This window comes from Lissotriton vulgaris, chromosome 7, assembly GCF_964263255.1.
Source record: "Lissotriton vulgaris chromosome 7, aLisVul1.2, whole genome shotgun sequence".
NCBI lineage: Eukaryota > Metazoa > Chordata > Amphibia > Caudata > Salamandridae > Lissotriton > Lissotriton vulgaris.
The window spans coordinates 377,696,267-377,719,069 of record NC_141695.1 but is presented as its reverse complement, the minus strand read 5'-3'; the positions used below and the strand labels follow the sequence as shown (position 1 = coordinate 377,719,069).

Genomic DNA, 22,803 nt, shown 5'->3' with positions numbered 1-22,803 from the left:
TCCTGGAAGCCATCGCCACCACAAAGGATGCCCTACAGCAAGACATAGCTCAGGTGGCAACGGGCTTGGGCCTCCTGAAGGCCGACCACGACAAACTTAAGGACAGGGTGAAATCCGTGGAGACCACGGTTAAGGACTTAGCCCCGGCCCAGACAACGGTGAAGGCCCAGATGGCCGACGTGATGGACCGTCTGAAGGTACTGGAAAGGAGGGCCGAGGATGCAGAAAACAGGAGCAGGCGCAACAACGTACGCCTAGTGGGCCTGCCGGAGAAAATTGAAGGCGACGACATGGTGGGCTACTTGGATAACTGGCTGCGGACGGAGGTGGCACCTGAAGGCCTGTCCCCCTTCTTCTCCCTGGAGCGGGCACATAGAGTTCCGGCGCGCCCGCCAGCCTTGGGCCTTCCTCCTCGCCCGGTGGTGTTCAAGTTGCTCCATTACCGGGACAGAGACTGGCTTCTACAGAGGGCGAGAGAGGCAGGGCCCTTTCAAGTGGAAAACAACAGAGTCACCATGTTCCCGGACTACACGTTTGAGACTCAGCGACTTCGGGCAAACTTCTTGTCCCTCAAGCGCGAGCTCCGCCAGGAAGGCATCAAGTACTCCCTGTTGTTTCCAGCCAAGCTAAGAGTGGTGGTGGACGAAAAGTCTTTATTCTTTACGACTTCCGCGGATGCATGGGACTGGTGGGATACTTATAAGGCAGGAACGGACGGTGCCAAGACCAGGGAGGAAGAGGCCAAGATGGAAAAGCCGATCAGGCAGTCCCAAAGGATCAGGAAGAATCGCAGGAGGACCGGGAAACCCTCGATGTCGCAGACGGAGGCGGAGAGGCAGGCGGCCCTGCAGGCGGTGGTGGACTTATCTAGAGCCGCCAGGACTCAGTCTGGGAAGGGCACGGATTCGGAGGCTCCGGGAACGGGCTCAGAGACAGGACAATCGGAATTTGGTGGAGCCCGGGGCCCTATTGTGACGCCGCAGACCTCGGGAGAGATACTGGAGGCGTGTTGAACTGGTTTAGCGGAAGGGACTCGTTGGTTGGACACCGGGGCGATGGACCCGCAGCAGTGGATAGACATTGATTGAGGTTTTGGGGATCTGTAATGTGGGGATTGTGGGGTGGAGCGCGCGGGGCTGATTTGTTGGAGGTTTTATAGCATTGAGCCGCGCCTTACTGGCCCCTAAGGTCATCGCAGTGGGGACTGCGAATATTACCACCTTTCCTTGAGGGGTGATCGGGAGTGTTGGTTTGGATGGGGGTACTTCCAGTTGCGGGGGGGCCTGTCCTGGGGGGGTGGGAGTTGCGAGCAGTTGGGGTTGCTCAAGGGGTTGTAGTGGTTGGAGGGGTTTGGCTTCCTGTTTGGAGAGGGTGGGGGGGAGGGCCCGTGGTCGCGGAACTTCGGCGAACACTGTTCTTTGTTGTATGGTCCGGTTGTGTAGGGGGGAATGGCTAGTACTGGAGCGTTGAAATGTGTGACCTGGAATGTGCGGGGCATGCAGTCCATGACGCGCAGACATAAGGTTCAGGCGTACCTCAAGCGTAGGGGGGTTCACATAGCGTTCCTGCAGGAGACGCACCTAAATAAGCAGGAAGGGGCGGCTCTACAAAGGCGCTGGAGGGGGCAGTTATTCTACACGACATTTTCAGCATTTGCGAGGGGGACATTGATTTGGATACGGGCGGGGGTCCCCTTCCAAGTCTCGAAGTCATCGATAGACCCAGAGGGCAGATATGTGGCGGTGGAAGGAAGGCTGAGAGGCAGGATGATATCGCTCTGCAATGTGTATGCTCCTAATGTGGACCTGCCCGCTTTCTTGTCTAACGTCTCGGGCAAATTGGCGGGTTACTTGGCGGGGCCGGTCCTCCTGGGGGGGGACTTCAACTCGGTTGAGGATGTGCTACTGGATAGATCCCATCCCCCGCTACGCGCGTCCCCGGCGCATAGGATCGCCAAGCGTAGATTAGAATGGCAGGAGAGCTGGGCCCTCACGGATGCATGGAGGGCGTTGCACCCCACCACTAGGGATTACTCCTTTCACTCGCACCTGCATGATTTACATGTGAGGCTGGATGCGTTTCTTTGTTCGGAATGTGTGCTCCCTGCGGTGGGAGGGGCGGAATACTTGGCAAGGACGATATCGGACCACAACCCCTTGTTGATGTCTCTGGAATGGATGGTGACTGTTAACTGCGTGCCAACATGGCGCCTGCAACCTGACACCCTGGACGACTTGTTGTTCAGGGAGGCCCTGAGTGACCGTATCGAGAGGTATTTTGAGGAGAACAGTGGTTCGGCTTCCTCGAGGGCGGTTGAATGGGATGCTTTCAAGGTGGTGGTGCGGGGACACTGTATTGGGCACACGGCAGGGGCACGGAAGACTTTGTTGGATGACTTAGACAAGGCTGAGACACGGCTGAGGGATCTTGAGAAGAGGCGCCCGAATCACCCAGAATTGCAGGAGGGGCTTAGCGGGGCGCGGGAGGGGCTGGCGGTAGAGCTAGAGCGGCTGCGTAGCTTCGACCACAAGGCGTACGTGACGAGGGCGCATGCGGAAGGTGATAAGGCGGGGGCGATGTTGGCTTGGCTTGCTAACCCTATCCGGGGGGGAGGGCCGATCATGAGGATACAGGAGCCAGGGGAGGAGCCTTGCCACACCCAACCCGGGATCCTGAACAAGTTCCGAGCTTATTATGAGGGGCTCTATCTGAGTGGTGATACGGGGGGGACGGAGGAGCTTGAGGAGTTCTTGGACGGGCTAGAGTTGCCGCGAGTAGAGGACTCGGAGGCAGAAGAGCTAGGGCGGCCAATCTCCCTCGGAGAAATAGGTTGCGCTGTAAAACAGATGGCTAGAAACAAGACCCCGGGCCTTGACGGTCTACCGATCGAATTTTATGGCAAATACCTAGAGCATCTTGCTCCACGGCTGCGCGAGGTATACAATGAGGCGCAGGAGAAGGGCCGACTCCCGGGCTCTATGTGCGAGGCCCTTATGATCCCACTCTTGAAGCCGGGCAGAGAGGGTGCGGTGCTGTCCTCGTACCGTCCGTTATCTATGTTGACGACGGATTACAAAATCCTCAGTAAAATTCTGGCCAACAGATTGCTGGTGCACATGAAGAGCCTGGTTCATGGTGACCAGTGTGGTTTCATACCGACACGCAACACCACTCATAACATCCGCAGACTCACGAGACTGATGGGTGTGGACTGGCCAGACACCGTCTCCCCATTTGTCCTGTCCATCGACATTGAGAAGGCATTTGACAGCCTCGAATGGGGATACCTGTATGAGGTGATGCGCCGCTTCGGGTTGGGGGACGGATACATACAGTGGACCAAGGTCCTCTATACTGAGGCGGTGGCGAGGGTCCGGGTGGGTGCGCTGATCTCGAGACAGTATCCGATCAGGCGTGGCACTAGACAAGGTTGTTCCCTGTCCCCGCTACTGTTTGCGTTAGCAATGGAACCCTTCGCTGCGGTAGCCAGACTGGGCCGCCACTACGCAGGTTTGCCTTTTAGGGGGAGGCCGCACCTCATCTCCCTTTACGCGGATGATTTGTTGATGTTTCTGGCCGATGCCGGCGCCGAACTTCAGGGGGCGCGGAGGCTACTGGAGCAGTTCGGTAGGTTATCGGGCCTGAGGGTCAACTGGCCTAAATCCTGTCTGTTTCCCCTGAGGCCGGGAGAGCCGTGCCCACTCACTGCTCAGGAACTCCGGTGGGAGCCGCGCTGCCTACATTATCTAGGGGTTTATGTTTACCACACCCCGTCCGACCTGCTGGATGGCAACGTAACTCGCTGTATTAACGCCCTGCGGGGATCTATGGACTTCTGGGCGACTCTGCCGCTTTCTCTGGCTGGTAGAATTTCCCTGCTTAAAATGATAGCCCTGCCCAGGCTGTTGTACTATTTTAGGACACTGCCGGTATGGATCCCGGGTTCGGTTTTCAAACGCCTGAGGTCACTGATTATAGCGTTCCTGTGGGGCACGGGTAGGAGACGCATAGCGCTCGACACGCTGCTACGCCCCAAAGATGAGGGAGGTATGGCAGTGCCGGACTTCGAGGGGTATTACCTCGCTGCCCAGCTGCAGACTTTTACTCAGGAGGTGGCGAGAGTTTATAGAGGTCCCGAGGACGCGAGAGTCGAAGGCACCCCGCGACACGTTCTGGCTTATATCACGCTGCAGCAGAAACTCCGAGTGGGAGACCTGACGGTCGAGGAGCAGACTTTCCGTCTATGTTGGGACCGGGCCCGTAAGCGGGCGGGTGTCCGCCTTATGTACGCCCCCGAAATACCGTTGGGAATGGTCACTGCCCTCCCACATGGAGGTGACTGGTCACGCTTGCTCGGGTGGGAGGAGGCGGGAGTACACGTGCTGGGTGACCTCTACGAAGATGGGGTATTGCTGCCGTTTCGGGACCTGCAAGAGAGATTTGACCTACCGAGGGGTGACTACCTGCTGCACGCGGCAGTCACAGGCGCCATGCGAGCCCACTGGGGGGAAGGGCTGCAGGAACCAGGTACCTCAATGGCCTGCCAGTACGCCATGATGGCGGCGGGAACCTTTAAGGCCGTCACATGCCTGTACTCGCGGATGCAGCGGGAGGCCTTGCAACCTCTGGCAGCCCTGAAGGCCAAGTGGGAGCTGGACCTCCAGGTGGAGATACCAGACACGACCTGGGGCCAACTGCTGAGGAGGGCGCGGAAGAGCTCGAGGAATGCCAGGTTCCAATTAATCCACTTCTATGTTATCCACAGGGCATACCTTACGCCCGGGAAAATCCAACAGTACTTTGGGGCGGTCGACGCTGCTTGCCCCAGATGTAATATAGCGGGGGCGGATTTCTGTCATATGCTGTGGGATTGCCCCTCTTTGGGCGACTACTGGCAGGAAGTTGGACGGGCCCTTAACGGGGCGACGGACAGGGATATCCAATACACTAAGGCAGTTGGCATCCTTCACTGGTTCCCACACACACCTAGAAACACGATGTCAAGTAAATTTATAGATTTAGGGCTTATCCTGGCCAAGCGGGAGATCACACGAAATTGGAAATCCAGAGTGGGGCCCACGTATAAAAGATGGTATGGGGAGTGTCTGAGATGGGCCGCGTGTGATAGTACCCTACGATACCAGATGGCCTGGAGGTCGAATGATGAGAAAGCACTGGAAAGGGCGACTGCATGGGAGGTGATGGTGCAGGCGCTCAGGGATGTGGACGATGAGGGGCAGGAAGGCGAGAGCGAACTAGCCGGAGCAGACCCTAACACTATACAGGAGAACACACCTTAGCGATTGTTTGCTTCCTCCTGCAACACACCAGGCACTGATACATGGTTACTCAGGCGCAGCGCGACCACGGGGGAGGGCGGGTAGGAAGCTGGTTTGGAGGGATGTTGGGGTACCGAAAATTGGGGAGGGGGAGGGGCGTAAATCACAAAAGCATCCCAGGGTTATTTGCACAATGAAGCGGTCAGACAATGTAAGAAGTATGTGGCCAAGACGGAGATGGAGCTGCCAGCATCGCACGCGGGGAGAGCTCCCCGGACGAAAAACGATTGTTTTCAACTATACTGATATATGCCATACTCATTTTGATACTTATCTTGTCTGTACTTTTATATTGGTGATGCAATAAAAATGATGTTAAAAAAAAAAAAAAAAAAAGATACCATAGCAACATATGACAAGAGCAATCAAATTGAATATATAGGGTATCCGTGGGTAGGGGTGCAAAGAGTTCCACTTGCTGTTGCCCCCATCACTCTCACTGTTTGTACCACCTCATGTGTCACTTGCGCCGTCACTACACTTCACGAGCACTTGTGCACAGTATTTTGTTGGTTACATGCCACTGAATGAAACGCAGTGCTACTGACCCATGTGCTTAAACATATGAAGTGAATATGTCCAACATGTCTACTATATGAAATACATTTACATGACTTGTTTTCCCTGGTTTTTCTTTTCCATGTTGCGATGAAATCACTTTTAAGTAATTGTGTCATAACACACATATGTATAATTGCCCCCTGAAATGATACCCTTGATACATTGTCGCTTGATACAGATTATTGCCCTGGTCTCTGGGGTATATGAGCTACTTTCTGTAGTCTGTTACTGTGTCCATATATATGGCAGGATTGTGCAGGATTTTACGGGGCCGGCAGGTAGACACTCAAGAACGCACCGTTTCGGCCTTCTTGCGTGGCCATGCCCCCCAAACTACGACCTTAGATTGACATCACAAGAGGGCTATTATGGGTCAGAGAAAAGAGATATAAACATAATGGATTATTAAGAGAGACGAAGGAAGGTACATCAAAAACTCAAATTCTAGGTCTAACAATTAGACTATGTGATCCTTTCCCTAGGAGGGTCAGCCAACAGGGACGTGTTTATGGTATTTATTATTTAGTGGTAAAAACTAGAATGAAGCAGTGTTTACGTTCTATAATAGTTGACCACATTTCTTTTTTTCTGGTGCAGTTCTTCCTCCTCCAATCCTGTATAGTAAGGCTGTCCAACATAATTACAGGAAGATCAGAGCCACGCTAGCTTTTAAGGATACAATGAATGTTATGTTAAGATAATTGCAACTTAGGTAACTGATTCTACAGGTTGGCAATCTGAACAAAAAAACACCCACTCCCCACATAGAAGACGTAGAATTTATTATAGTGAGATTGAAAGAAACAAATCTTGATATGATATGAAAAATATGCTTCAGAGTGAATGCAGTGAGGGTAATGGTACAGGCTTCGACGAATGGTACAAAGTTTTTAAAAAGAGATTCACTCGGTAATAAGGGAGTGGGTAATAGTATCTATTGCCTGAGTAAGCCAGTAAACGTAACATAGCAATGATACTGACCAGAAGTACAGCCATGTAGAGGTATTAGCTGACTAGGATTTGATAGCTTCTGGGGAATATTAGGTCCACTTAAACATTTGCTTTTTCCTCTTTCAGCCATTGTCTTACGAGCTGAATAAGGAATGGAAAAGCTGACCACAAAATGGTCAGACCAGATAATAGCGATAGCGGTTAAAGTCTCTATCACAGGGTCGATAGTCCACACACAATCTAGAATATGGTCTATAGAATAGGAGTGGCAACAATTATGCACCTGATATAGAGGTTAGAGAGAAGTTCTGTATATTGATTTTAAGGAGCATCCACCCGGTGGTCATAATCTCAAATCAAAATGAACTGGGTGGTAGATACCAGCGGCAATGCATTGGTTACAGTTCTAGGATTCTTTGTATGTATGTATATGATACTTCTACAATGTGGATCGTTCTACAGAATCAAAGACAAGGGTAAAGTCAATGAGTAGCAGGTGAGAATGCCTGATTGTTGGATGAATTACAGAGGAGTGTTCTGTAAAGAGGTGAGTCTTCAACTCTTCCCTAAATTGGACTAGGGTTGGGGCGGTTCTGATAGATACAGGGATTTGTTCCAGATCGTGGGTGCTTAGATGGAAAAGACTTGCTATCTGGAGATGATGAGCTTTTCCCAAGATAATGCAGGGTTCTTGATTGCGATAGCTTTGTATATGATGCCGCTGGTTTTAAAGATGCGGCCTTCCGGCAAAGGAAGACAATGGAATTTCATCAAGTTGAGGGTGATGTGATCATATGTCTTCAGAGCCTGAATGAGAAGTGCTGCAGCATGTAGGATGTCTCCAAGGTGTGCTAGTGGGGAGTCTGGGCGACAATGAAGTAGGGCATTATTGCCATCCAGATGTAAGTGTCTAAAGGCTTGCACAGCTGTTCAGTGATGTTTTCTGGAAGAAACGTTTCACTTTCTTTAGAAGAGAAAGCTAGGTCCAGTCTTTCTTTGTTTTTTTGCCAATGTATCTCTTGAGGTTGAGGTTGGTATTTGGAGTGAATCCAAGTGACTTGACATTTGGTGAAAGTTGGGGTTCAAAGCTGTCAAGATTCATGTAATTGAGACAGTTTTGTACTGTATCTTGTTTGTTGTTCTTGGCAAATAACAAGAATTCTGTCTTGGTTGGATTGAGTTTCAAGTAAATCCTGGATATTCAGGGGTGAATGATGTGCACAAAGTGTTTGAAGCATTGGATGTTTGAAGTGCAGGAGGATTTCAAGTAGAATTGTGTATCATCAGAATATTGATGAAATGTGATGCTGGTATCTCTGAGTAGAGCACCAAGTGGCCCCATGTAAGCGCTGAAGATGACAGGAGACAGTAAAGAGCCCTGGGGGACTCCACATGTGATAGGGATCTTTTGTGACCTGGAGGTTCCCATGTGAACAAACTGGTATCAGTTGGAATGATAGGAGAGAATCAGTGAAGGACTTTGATGGTGAATCCGACTCAAGAGTCTAGATGTTGACTGCCTCAAGGACAGCTTAGAGGCCCAGCAATATCAGGAGGTAGGGATCCTCTTCATCTGTGGTCAAGAGGACATTGTCTACTATGTATAAGATAGCAGTCTCTGTGTTGCAGCTTTATCTGAAGCAAGACTGGTAGTTGTGCAGTAAATGGTTAGCACTGATGTGGTCTTGGAGTTAAACATAGACTCAGTGTTCAATTATCTTACTGATCAATGCTAGGTTAGTGAGAAGTTGGTAGTTTAGGAGTGGGAGGATCTAGCCTGCCTGAGAGCTTCTGGGAAAATGCCTTGAGTGACAATGATAAGTAGGGGCAAAAGCGTATCCCTAAAGAAAGCATTCATGAAGGGCAATGGTAAGACATCATCTTCATAAGAAGTGGCTTTGAGGGAGTTTTGAATTTATGAATATTAACTAAATCTGGGAGAGATAGGGCTTTGACAGCTGACCATTGTGGGGATCTAAGGGAAAGGATGAGTGTAACAATTGAACCAGGATTGATGTTGTTGGTGTAAAGTTGGATCATCTGTATTTTTAACTGATAAAGAGGTTAATGGCATTGCACTTTTCTGTGGCATGAGAAATAGATGGCCCAGCGGGGGTGGGCCTGCTTCTGTTGGTGGCTTCACTGATGTCGCTGGCATAGTACTTTGCTTTGGTTGATGTAGTGAGCTGTCTGAATTGCTCAGTTACTTCAGTATCAAGAGGTCCTCGAGAGTTCTGTTTCACTTCATTTTCTTTCTTGTCTGTGGATGGATTGTTAATGTTCAGCATAGTTTTTAGAACACTAGGGTGCTGAAGGATTTGGCTTGCACTTGCATGTTGTAATTGAGTTGTTGATGTTCACATAGCTTTCCAAACACATGTTTAAGTTGTTTAAGAGAGTACTGGCATCAGACATGGAGATTAAAGGGCAAGAGGTGAGTTCAGTCATTAGGTTGTCTCGAAGAAGTCTTTGAAGGATTTGAAGATTTGGTTTTCTCTTTTATGTTGACCTTGTTTTGTCGGTAGGGTGAAAAGCTGGGGGATATGGATGTCAAAGTGGTCGGTCCAGTCCAGTGAAATGGACGGTTAGCATTGTATTGTTTATGATATTAAGAAAACAAGGTCATGGATGTGGCCTTTGTAGTTGTTGGTGTGTGAAATTTTTAACCATGTTGAGTGTATTGATGAGGTTGAAGAGGATGTCTCTTGTAATTTGTTTTAACTAGTGTTGTCAGGGAGGTTGAAGGAACCCAACAAGATGATGGTGCTGTTCTGGATGGATGGAGATAAATAAATTCATCAAATAAGCAATCGTTCTGCCTGCGAGACCTGTAGATGATATGGAAGGTGGCAGTCTAAGTTGCAGAGAGTGGAAAATGACAGGTCAGCAGCTCCATGGAGCGGAGTGTTTCTTGCTTTTGCTAGAGTGCAGGACCTGGAACGTTTATGGATGGCAGTTTTTAAAGGAGTGATTTCCTACTTGATCTCCTATTAAAGCATATTTCTCAGACAGTTGGGAAGAAGCAAGAGCAATATTGCAGGTTAAATTGCTATACATCCCCTAATTGGACAGTGTAAAGTAACAGTTGCTAAAATACCAGCACAGAACACTATATCAACTTTTCAAATATCATTCCTGAACAGAATACTTCCTGCTACAGTACCAACACTGAACAACATTACAACCTGTTGTGCCCACAGCCTGATGTTTAGCACCTAGAGATGCCTTGGTGTAGAAAGCCTTCTATAAATTCCCTACAATTCAGTCCAGGACAACCAGCGGAATAGTTTTGCTTTCCACCATCCTTCCGGGCCTACTTACTTGAGGGTGTGCTCACTCTGATTTTCCACATTCAGTGGCTTGAGTCTTTCGGACAAGATTTTCCTCTTCATCTCTCTACCCGTTTGTCTCTTTCCCCTCTTCTGCTCAGCCTACAAGACAACATAAGAAATTACTCTCCAAGCAATTACACCACATCACCATTTTGGTGCTAGGAAGGTATTCCTTTTTTATGTTTCTGTTTTATAATTTTATTTTAGCTAACAAAGATCACATATAAGGTCAATCTTTACAAATGTTCTGGAATCTCCAGTGACAAAGTCCTGGAAACACAAGCAGGGCGATCATGAGTGTTCCTTGCGGGTACCAGCTGGACATGAAAACACATAGGGACAATGGATATAGGAGCAATCATCTGACAGGGATAGGGAAAGAAGGGACAGAACTCTCTACATTTTCCTTCCACCCTAAGCTGGAGTACAGCAGTGAACGCAAGGGCAGGAAGCCCACTCAGAAGGATTGATTAGGTCAGACTACACATCAGAGACCAGCGGCTGCCATCAAGAGGCTCTGACAGAGATTAGATAAGAGAGATCTTTCCAATGAAACAGAAAAGACAGCTGGAAACAGCATGCGGTCATCCGACCCTAAAACCAAGTGTAAGAAAAAGCCAATTTTGCTGTTACTAATAATGAGGTCCACCAAGACTCCAAAAGTGATAGAACAGTTACCAGTTAGAAGAGATTTAAGGACACAGGCACCCCTGCTTAACTTACATCATATCTACATTGGTTCAGTTAGAAGGTTGTCAGGTAGGGAGAATCCTCACGACTCAATGACAAACTCATACATGCAAATGATGGATGATACTCTTGCCTGCAGTCTATGTAATGCTAGATTGAGCAGTGTGCAAATGCATAAATGTAATGCAGTTACATGCATTAAGAATGCAGACGACCATTTAGAAGAAAAAATGGCTGCCTTCCATTCTACTACTTAAGTGTACCTCCATTTAACAAGAATGTCAAAATGCTGAAATACACAAACGTTATTTCTAAATGAGTCGGCCTAAATCTGCTGAGACGAGGGAGATGACTTAGCTGGATCTGTGCTGATTTTACCTTACTTTCAACTTCATGGGAAACTGGTGAGGACCGGAGGCAGCTCTACGGTGATGAGTGATTACTGCCTACAAAAGTACAAACTATGGGGCAGATTTACAAGGAAATGTCGGAGCGCAGGGTTGTGCCAAATTTGGCAGCCCTGCGCTCTGACATTTCAAAAAAGCAGGAATGTGTTGAATTTACAAGAATTCAATGAACCACTTTGTTTTCCCTAGCGCTGGCGCTAAAATTAGATGCCTAGCACCAATGCAGGCACCCTTGGACTATAGTGCAATCGTGCCTGCGTTGCAGGAAATGATTGTTTATGTACAGGAAGGTATCTCTTCCTGCACATAAACAATCAATAATGGTGATTTGTTACTTCTACGTGTGCTGCAGAAAGCAGCACACACAGAAAAGCAAAATTGAGGAGAAATATAAACATTTCTCCTCGTTTCGCCATTCTAAAGCCTGCTATTGCATGGTGTTAGTTTTTGGCCCTGCCTCAGATTTATACATCCTTGTACATCTGGGGCAGCGTCAAAAAGCAATGGGCGTTGTGGTGGAATGCCCACAGCAACACCTGTTACATTCCCTTTTCACGCAAAGTGATGCATTTAAAGGGTCCGTATTTAGAAGGCTGAAAGTGACGTTCTAGTGGCGCTATCGCCTTGTAAATATATCCCAATGTGTCTGTATGACCTCACCATACAGATTTCTATTCTTACTTGAACATAACTTTTTCTATTGAAATTTGTCCATAATAAATGTAATCAATTTATGGCATTGTAACATAACATAACTGTTCATATGTCTCACAACTGGTCTTATGTAAAGTACTCTGTCACCCACTTGGGTCTTGTTCGTGCTTTAGGAAACTGCAAATAAATACAAATGTATATGTTCTGCTACAGTGCATAGCAATCCTCGAGTCAATGCTTAAGCATAAAGATCATCAATTGGTCTGGGGACCAGGTTGAGCTGCACATTGCCGTTAAAGTCCAGAGATCCACATCCTTCCTTATAGCTTTGGCACCAACACATCCTCCAACACCTTTCCCTTTTATACGCTCACTGTAGTTAACCAAACGAATCTCACCTTAACAAGGTAGCCACCAAAGTGAGCACCCATGTTGGAGAGAACTTTCTTTTTCTTGGCATCATCATCAGCACGTTTCTTGGCCTCCTCCTCCTCTTTCCTCATTTTTTCCTCCTGGGAGTGAAGTAGAGGAAGCATGTTATTGTCAGGAATTGAGTCATGGACTACATGCTGTTATGCAAACATATTTCCTACATCCACACTTGGATAGATTGAGCACATCCTTCCACCCCAGAATTTAGTTTTTGGAACAACTTAGGACAAGGCTGAAAGCTCCTATTGAATTATGTACTCACCGCCAGCCGCGTCTGTCTCTCGCGTTCCTTCTCTGTTCGGAAGCGTTGCTGCTCCGCCCTCTCAGCTCGGCGGTGCTCCTAACAAGAGAAAATGAAAAGCATCATTAACCACAGTCTCCTAAAACTTTGGCAGGGGTACAAGGCATAATTCACAAATATAAACCTACCCGTTTGTGTTAGATTATGTTTTTTTTTGTATTCACAAACTACAGGTTAATAGAACGTTTACGACTGCGGGAGTCCACAGTCGGGGCGGAGAACTCCACACATAAAAAAAAGATATATTTTTTACAAAGGTAAACTTACACTTGTGTGCAGCTTTATGTTTTTTTTTGTATTCAAAAATACATTCGGATCTATGTTATTTTATAGGCTCCAAATTCATTTACCACCAAACTCATCAAGTTAATTTCATATAGACCTTTTCATCTGAAAAATACATAAAGGTTAGGAGATTCCTACCATCCGGTCAATCTCACAGAGTCCTATTGTATCTATGTTTGAAAATAAATCATGGCAAATACTATATAGCATTTTAATAAATGTGAAGATCAATAGAGAATGTTTTCTCACATTAAATTAGTCCTCCATCAATAATGGTAGTGGTGCAGTCTTTAGTGCTTCTCCTAGTTCTACAAGTAATAATTCTGATACATCTACTGATATCACTTCCCAATAATGCTAATAGTGCTGACATCTATACTGCCACTACTATTATTGGCAACATTACAAGTACTGGTACCAGTGCTAGAAGTCGATCACCAAATAATACTACTGGCATTGTAATAGTATTGCTACAAGAAAAATATGTATGCATGTGGTATTTGTATAGCATACAATTATTCAAAATGTAGTAGAGTGTGGAAAAGGGTCAAAGACTGTTATACAATCAGAAAGTAAATATGCATGGAGGTGCTGGGGTCTGTGAGTAGAGATTGACTATTTACAACTACCACTGCACGTGCCACTAACCAAGGTCCTAATTCTAGAGGTAGTGAACTACATCCTACTGCTGATACTAGCACCTTTACTACAACAACAGCTATTACACACCAGACGACTGCACGAACTACGAGACGCCGGGACCACACATACGGCACTTACTTCATCTCTTTACTTTGATTGGAAATAATGGACCTTTGGCACATCTTGAATATATGATCTTTTCCTCTTTATTGAAAATCATTTCTGAAAACACAAGTTTAAAGACCAACCTGAAGCTGTGCCATACAGATATATTTGAATCCAGCCCTGAAGAAGTCCGGTTTCGGACGAAACGCGTTGGCTATTGGTTTTTATCTACAATTGTGAATAAAAGGATTGCTTAAAGAAGAAACCTGACTTTGGATATTCTTGGGAGAACAATTGGATCTCTTTGTGAACATATGCATACTAAGCATTTATATTGTGTTAACTAATTGTTCGGGTGTGCAGGGTCAACTTGTGCTATTACTACTCCTGCTGTTATTACTAACACTGGTACCACTATCACTAATCCTGCTACTAGTACTGCTACTAATGGTGCGCCTAGTGTTACAGGTAGTGCTTAAGCACTAATTTCACTCCACTATTAGTGCTTCATCAAGTTCTTCAATGTATACTGATACCACTAGTCCAATTATAGGTGCTACTCTGACTGGTATGCCGGTCTAAAGGCCACATTTTGAATTTTTTGTTTTTGTTCCGCTGTAGACACCAAGGCGCCTTTGTATTAAAATTTGATTTGATGAAAGTGGTGGCAATTGCACACAAACTTTTACAGAATTTACTTAGACTTTGAAACCAACCAATGTATTAGTGTGTTGCTTTGCAAAATCACCATTCATAGTGGTTTGCAATCTGACTTACCTCCTTAAAATGCGTGAAGTAGTTTGCTAAATGTGACCATTATGATTAGCAACAATCACAGGGATGGTGGCATGCTGGGCTCATCAGGCCGCCATGTCTGTGACTGCTTTTCAAATAAGGAATCTTTTTGTAAATGCAGCACATGGGATACTTTTTTTTAAAATGAGAACTTTTACATTTTTATTTTGAGTAAATAGTGGTCTCATGGACCACTTCCTATTCCTAAAAAAAGTTTTTGAGGACCGCTTTTCATTTGCAAATGAGTTACCACCTCCTTTGAAGCCTTGGTAAAAAAATATATTTGACATTAACGGAAACCTTAAGGAATCAGTATTTGGATTGGACACTCTCAACATGCCCCCTCCAAATACCAATTCTTCATGGCTCTCTAAACCAAAGTAATCATTTTGAAAACATTTTCAGAATTGTTTAATTCACTTAGTACATTTTAAAAGGAGTTTTAGCACTTACAACACCCCTAATGTATTGAATTAGAGAGTTTTCGAGTGTTAAAACCCTTACTATGTGAGGCTCTAAATCTCTGGATAATATAAAAGAAATCCAGAATCAATTAAAATGTAAGTCCTACAAGGAAAGGGACAAACATGTTAATATGTTGACATTGATGGCAAAGAGGGAGAAGGAGATTCAATACAATAGACCTAGAACAGTTTGTTCATAGAGTGACTTAACACAACACATTATTCACTTGAAACATTCTCCTAGAATAGAGGTAGGGAAATATAAGGAAAGTGGGGGTGAGGCTCAGGAGTAATATAGAAATATAATACATGGACGAAAATAGCAGTGAAGGCAGGGAGCAGTCCCCAACAGAAATAATGTTGAGAGAAAATAATTCTAAATGAACAGGACACAGGTTGTCTGGAAAAGGTGGGAATACAGAAACCTGGGAGGAGGAAATGCCAAGTGTGAATGGATCATTATCCTTCAGACTTACAATTCTCTCCATCAGTGCAATCAACTCCTCCTCTTCTTTCTTGCGCTGCTCGAAGTGGACATCTATCAAGGTCTGGAGCTCCAGCAGGTCTTTTTCCATGCGCTTTCTGTGGATGTCCTGGTTTGAGGGAAAATCATCATTAATTGAGCATAGATACAGCATTACCTTCTACGTAATAGGGATTATCTGCCATCCCAACCCAATCTTCAAGCTCACCCACTATTCTGCACTTATCACTCAAAGGCCATGTATATACACCAAGAAGGGATCACTGAAATAATATTGATTGCCAAAATATCGAGTAGCAATAATATCGTTGACAAAATATAGACTGTCAAAATATCGAGTTTCTATGTACTAACAGGTAAGTACAACAATATCGAGTTTTAAATATCGTTTACAAAAATATAGTTGTAAAAAATATCGACTTTAATAAAAACAATGTTAAATTACATTAATAATTAATTACTAAAATATATTTAAAAATACTTAAATTAATTTATAATAATTAAATGATTAATGAAAGTCAAAATAATTTTTTTAATCATATTTCTTAAAACATATATATAGATTTACAAAATATAATTAAATAATAGCCAATATTATTAACGTACAATAACAAAAGTGTAAAAATTAATATTCCCACTGCAAAGAATGCAAGCATAGGGTAAGCGTTGGATAGTGTAGGGGTTAAAATTACTAATCCCACTCCAGTGGGTGCAACAGTAGGGAAAGCGTTGGATAGCGTAGGTGTAAAAATTACTATTCCCACTCCAAAGAGTGCAACAGTAGGGAAAGCGTTGGATAGCGTAGGGGTTTAAATTACTATTCCCACTCCAGTGAGTGCAACAGTAGGGAAAGCGTTGGATAGCGTAAGGGTATAAATTACTATTCCCACTCCAAAGAGTGCAACAGTAGGGAAAGCGTTGGATAGCGTAGGGGTTAAAATTACTATTCCCACTCCAGTGGGTGCAACAGTAGGGAAAGCGTTGGATAGCGTAGGGGTTAAAATTACTATTCCCACTCCAGTGGGTGCAACAGTAGGGAAAGCGTTGGATAGCGTAGGGGTTAAAATTACTATTCCCACTCCAGTGGGTGCAACAGTAGGGAAAGCGTTGGATAGCGTAGGGGTAAAAATTACTATTCCCATTCCAAAGAGTGCAACAGTAGGGAAAGCGTTGGATAGCGTAGGGGTTAAAATTACTATTCCCACTCCAGTGAGTGCAACAGTAGGGAAAGCGTTGGATAGCGTAAGGGTATAAATTACTATTCCCACTCCAAAGAGTGCAACAGTAGGGAAAGCGTTGGATAGCGTAGGGGTTAAAATTACTATTCCCACTCCAGTGGGTGCAACAGTAGGGAAAGCGTTGGATAGCGTAGGGGTTAAAATTACTATTCCCACTCCAGTGGGTGCAACAGTAGGGAAAGTGTTGGATAGCGTCGGGGTTAAAATTACTATTCTCACTCCAGTGTGTGCAACAGTAGGGAAAGCGTTGGATAGGGTAGGGGTAAAAATGACGATTCCCACTCCAGAGAATACAACATTAGGGAAAGTAAATATTTCATATATTATTCAAAATTCTAACAATGAATATATATTAATAATTAATACAAAATTAATAAAAATGTTATCTAATAGAATAAATAATATTTTAAAATTACTATTTAACAATAATTATTGTAATTAATCACCTATTAATACAAATTAATTATACGTTAACAATTATTTTTTTATACTTCACTATTATTTCCAAATCAATAACGTTCAATTATTTTTATCATTTAATTAATTATTGAAAATTACTTTGCACCCTATGCACCTATAAACCCACAACCCACTACAGAAAATAAATTAGTAAAATGTACATAATTACCAATTAATCAATTAATATACATAAAATAATAATTATAATTAAATTAATAAACTAATATCAATTAATTAACAATTAATTACTAATTAATATCAATAAATAAATTTACATATTCATGTAATTATAATTAATTTACTTCCCACCCTATTCCCCTATAAACCCACAACCCACTACAGAAATTAAATTAGTAAAATTTACATAATTACCAATTAATCAATTAATATAAATAAATTAATAATTATAATTAAATTAATAAACTAATATCAATTAATTAACAATTAATTACTAATTAATATCAATAAATACATTTACATATTCATATAATTATAATTAATTTACTTCCCACCCTTTTCCCCTATAAACCCACAACCCGCTACAGAAATTAAATTAGTAAAATTTACAAAATTACCAATTAATCAATTAATATAAATGATTTGAAAATTCTAATTAAATTAATTAACACATATAAATTAAGTTACAATTAATTACTAATTACTATCAATAAATACATTTACATATTTAATTAATTATAATTAAATTACTTCCCACCCCATTCCCCTATAAACCCACAACCCACTACAGAATTACATTATGCAGTATTCATTAAAAAAAATTCATTTAATAACATTATTTATAACATAAATACACACTTTTCACACATATTATAACATAAAAATACACTATAAAATATTATATATTATTAAAAAATCGATATTTTTTAATATCTATATTATATATTTCGATATTTTATCTATCTATATTTTTTACAGTCGATATTACTTCACTTACCTTAAAAACAATATTTTTGTTGTCTATATTCTGTCCTGTCGATATTTTGTCCAGTCTATATTAAATACTCGATATTTTGTCCAAACGATATTTTGGACTCGATATTATGTCTGTGCACCACCAAGAAGATATTTCCATGAAGCCTGGTACTGCCCTTTGCCTCGCCCATCAAGATTTCAACACACCAGTTCTGAAAGAGCCACTAAACAGGGCTAAACTCTCATTTGGTACTTACCAAACATCTGCACAAATATAATCAGATTCAGCCTCGCGATGATAATGTTAAAAACTGTTCACAAACACCGCCCCTGGATGCCACAAATGAGTGTGGGCTACAAATGCAAATTTACTATAACATGTTTCTGGTACAGATAAGGTTTCGGATATCTCCATGTCAGTAGAACATCACTTTTCCATTCCTGCACTTCCTGGTACAAACTATTGTTTATTTAGTCTAATTTGTCCACTTGAAGTAAACTGAGACTACAACTACTAGAATGTATTAATTTCTTAAATGAGAACCGGATTAAAAATGTGAAGTCCTGCCAAATTGACCCACGTGGCCCCCCCCTATCATAGATCAAGACCCAAAATTTCTAGAGGCAGACTGGCCTATGCAGAAGGGAGATATTCCTCATTGACCGGTGCCTCGGAGAGGCCTTTAGGTAGAGGAGGAGGCATTTGCCTTTATTGTGTCTGGTTGTGCCCCAGCCTTCCAGTCTGTCAGAGGAACAGGCTTCTCAGGAAAACCGCCAATATCCATACAAGTCGGTTCATATCTAGAATGTCTGCATCATGGTCATCAAAGCAATGGTGGTCATTGTACATAGGATAACAAGAGAGTGTCTGGAACTCTGCCATACAATATGACACTACTTTATTGTACAGTATGTTGTACTGTAGTGCATTCTAACACCCTATTATAGACACCCCATTCAGGTGCATATCCAGTACCTATAAGTGTTTCAGGCCGTCTTTATTTGGAGAGCAGTGGCTAATGAGGTGGGGTTGCTTAAATATAGAATCACATTAATGTGCCATAGGTGTGATAGAGGTAAATAAGTGCTCATTCACAGTCACACAATAATTATGAACACATTTACAGGAATGATGGGTAGCAGAAACATCCCTAAAATGAACAAATGTTAGGGACAGAGTCTTTGGCCATGACTACATGAGGCACAAAATAACCCTGTTAATGCAAAGGGTGCAATTATGCAGGTTTTACATGAATGCTATCTGCTTTTGTTAGGAATGACAAGCATATCTCTTAAGTGACACCTCTATTATTGATCCATTTTAGACATCAGCGCTAGGAGTCAGGGTTTCATTATTTCTTGCCACTTTGTACCTGTGGGTCTTACATCTGTGCACAAAGCAGCGCCAACGTGTGTTTAGGAGATGAAGGAATGCTCTTCACACTGTCAGGTGGCATCTTGCTGGATGCCATGCCAAGTAAGTAGTCTAGCATCCCTGCTTCTAGCACTGCTCTGGCATCGTTGAGCTCTCACCCACAGAGAGTGGTATTCCTCAAGCTGCCTGGTGTGTCAAGCATATAGGGTAGTGGCAGGACTGCAAAATTCAACGCTGGGCAAAAGCTGTTAAACTTGGGCCTCTTACTTGTGTTCCAAATGAATACCTGGGTTTTCAGGAGAGAAGCTTGTACAAAACTTATAGCTTGCTGCTTCCAAGAAGCTAGTCTGCCCATAGGACGGTACAGAGATTCCCAATCCAATATCGAGTAGAGTCTTTTCCTATGATGTCACATGATGTTATATGTCAGGGTGTATTTCTAAGTGGAAGATGAGTCACAATGCATCATTTTCAGCATGGTTTTAATCTTCTTGCTGCTATAATGTCCCTGATATTTGCTTCTAGCAGTTGAAACTTCTACTAGATTGTACTTCTGAAGATTTGACCCAGCTCTTTTCTCCTTCATGATGCAAAGGGTACTTTACTGCCTTGCTAATTAACTCAGTGTTAATCTTCATTTGTAATCAAGGGCTACAATATTACCAAGGCAGTATTTTTTACGCTCTGTGGTTTTCTGCTCCTAATTAGAACCCGCTTAAGGAGACGCTTGACACCTTTCGCGTACATTTTTCTGTGCAGTGTGGCACTATGGATACTGGAAGGAGTTGCCCTGTCCTCGGGCAGCCAAGAAGGAAGCTCAACATACCTCAGTGTTCAGTCTATGACAAAGGGCAGATCCATTCATCAAGTAACACGTTTTGCTAGTATTTATTCTATTCTTCAGCTCTTTGGCTTAGGGAAGACTGCGCGTGTCATTAGTGGGAAGACACAACTGTTGAAACTTATAGACGAAAGGTGGTCATGCTCCCTTTTAGTATAATTTTATTGTCTGGCAGATATCAAGCCTCTTCTGATAATGGCCCTTCTGGATAAAGCCCAACCCATGGCTTCTCACTCAGTTCTAGCCCATTTCCATTTTCCATTTTATTTCATTTGTATCGCGCATAAATCACCCGAAGGTCTCAGAGCGCTGGCAGGTAGCAGAATCCTTATGACCAACTGATCCAGGAGTTAGGAAGGCTCAGCTGGCTAGAAGAGCCAGGTTTTTAGTTGTTTTCGAAATTTCATGTGATCGGACTCTAACCTCAACTGAATGGGGAGGGAGTTCCATGCTTCTGGGGCAGTTTTACTGAAAGCTCTATCTCCGTTTCTAACAGTTCGGACTCTGGGAACGGAGAGAAGGGCTTTGCTGGAAGAGCGTAGCGTCCTGCTTGGGACATGGGCCTTGAGCTTCTGTTCGAGATAAACAGGTCCATGGCCATTTACGGCCTTATGGACCAGGCAGCAAAGTTTGAACTTTATGCGTGTATGTATGGAGAGCCAGTGCAGAGTCCTGAGGCAGGCTGCTGAAGGGGTACGCGGGGTAGATCTAGTACTAGCCTAGCAGCAGTCTTTTGGAGGACCTGCAGTCGATTCAATAGTGTTAGGTTGATGGCTGAAAAAAGGGCATTTCCACAATCCATCCTATTAACAATCAGTCCCTGGACCAGGGGCATGCGTGCTGAGCCCATAGTCTGCATCTATTCTGAACCATACGCCCAAAGAGTTTGGAAGACCCCAATTTCTCCACCTAATTACTCCTTACCCTACCTTGCCCTCCAAACTCTCCTTTTTGATTACACCCCTCCTAAAATGCTTGGGAACACACAAGGGCATTCAAGAAGACCATGTACCTATGTCATACTTGTGCATTATGTCTCTGTGTGCACTTAGACACAAGTCTATTTACTCTCCACTTAGCCCAAACTGAGAATGTTTCATCTGAAACAAGAAGGCACTAGGAATGAAACAGCCCTATATTGCACAGTTGCTGTCATGCTTGTATGAAACAAAACGCCAACACTATGATTAACAATTGTGACACTACAGATGAGGGGGTAGGACCCCAGATGAGTGTACCAGTCATCTCTGCACTACTTACATCAAAGTCGACCCTCTCCCCCTCTGGGATCTTCGGAGGCGCCAGCTGAGTAAGCAGAGGCCTGAGGACAGAGGGAAGAGCGGCAAGGTCAGAGGTAGGAATCGTTCCACAGCAACGGTGAATCTTACAATGCGCAGCTGAGGCATGGCGCACCCGCCTAGAATGGAGTGCGCGCTAAGCTGGCGCTATAACTGAGTTGGTAATGCTCCTGCTGCAGAAACCCACATGCAACTGGTCAACGTTTCATCCTTTGAATGTTGATGCAGTGAGGGCTAATTATGGAATAACACTAGTTAGCAGAGCCTTTAGGCTAAGAGGCTTATTTACAAGACCAATTCTCCTTTACAATGTCAATTTTTTTGACATTCCAGTGGTGCAGAGTGCAGAGCCACATCTACGAGGCCACGAAAAGCCACCGGGGAGGCGTGCCATGGGCGTTGCAGTTGGTGTTCCCACTGACACCCATGGCATTCGACACATTCCCAGATTTACAACACAGGGAAATCTGGGAATGCGTCAAAACTGTGCACCTCCCCAGGGGAGGTGGAATGATTATTTTTGTGCAGGAAGGTGCTCCTTCCTGCACATAAACAAATGCGTTGTATCCCATAAATGCAGCGCATTCCTGCTCTTTTCTTTTGACGCCGGGCAGCGCAGCAAAGAGACGTGTTGTAAATGAGGTCCTCAGTTTTTTAGAGCATCATAACGGGTTTACTATCATATTGCATCAGTACTGCTCAGCGAAGCACAAATACTAAAGTATATTTTTTAAATTGAAGCTTAAAGTATATTTTGAAATTTTACCATTCTATTACTTTTTATGTGTTGTATTCCATGCAATGTATGCCTTTGCTTGATATGGTAAAGATTTTGCATACTTCTTCTTTTTTAACGGTTTTCTAAGCTTTATGTTGGCGATTAAATTGCTGTTAAGCCTGCTAACAAAACAGATATGAACCACTTACTTTGGCCTGGGGCGTTCCTCCTCTTTAAAGGGGCAATGGAAAAAGAAAGAGAGACAATAGATTACCAGAGGCCCTCTGTCCCCTCCATGGTACTGTCAGTCACAGGCAGCATGCAGTGGGAAACAACCAGGACCAGACAATGACATGTTCAACAACTTCCTAAAGGACATTTCTATCACATAGGTTACACTGACGTGGTTGGCTAAGAGGGTGAACCTATCGACTAAAGCTCATTCTAGGATTCCAGGCAATTTTAGGCAGCTTCTTGAAACACCACCAGTGTGTGGGAG

The 22,803-nt window shown here is 43.9% G+C and overlaps 1 protein-coding gene across 3 annotated transcripts in view; it reads right to left on the bottom strand.

The window, feature by feature from the left end:
* TNNT1 (troponin T1, slow skeletal type) overlaps positions 1 to 22,803 on the bottom strand; it is a 112,868-nt gene that overhangs the window by 20,054 nt on the left and 70,011 nt on the right. For all 3 annotated transcript variants that reach the window (XM_086930315.1, XM_086930317.1, XM_086930316.1), the window contains 6 exons: positions 22,514 to 22,535; positions 21,549 to 21,609; positions 15,435 to 15,551; positions 12,629 to 12,706; positions 12,333 to 12,446; positions 10,173 to 10,282 (listed from right to left, as the gene is read on the bottom strand). In XM_086930315.1, coding sequence (XP_086786441.1) covers positions 10,173 to 10,282; positions 12,333 to 12,446; positions 12,629 to 12,706; positions 15,435 to 15,533 — 401 coding nt within the window. In that variant the 5' untranslated portion in view covers positions 15,534 to 15,551; positions 21,549 to 21,609; positions 22,514 to 22,535. The remainder of the gene's footprint in view (positions 1 to 10,172; positions 10,283 to 12,332; positions 12,447 to 12,628; positions 12,707 to 15,434; positions 15,552 to 21,548; positions 21,610 to 22,513; positions 22,536 to 22,803) is intronic.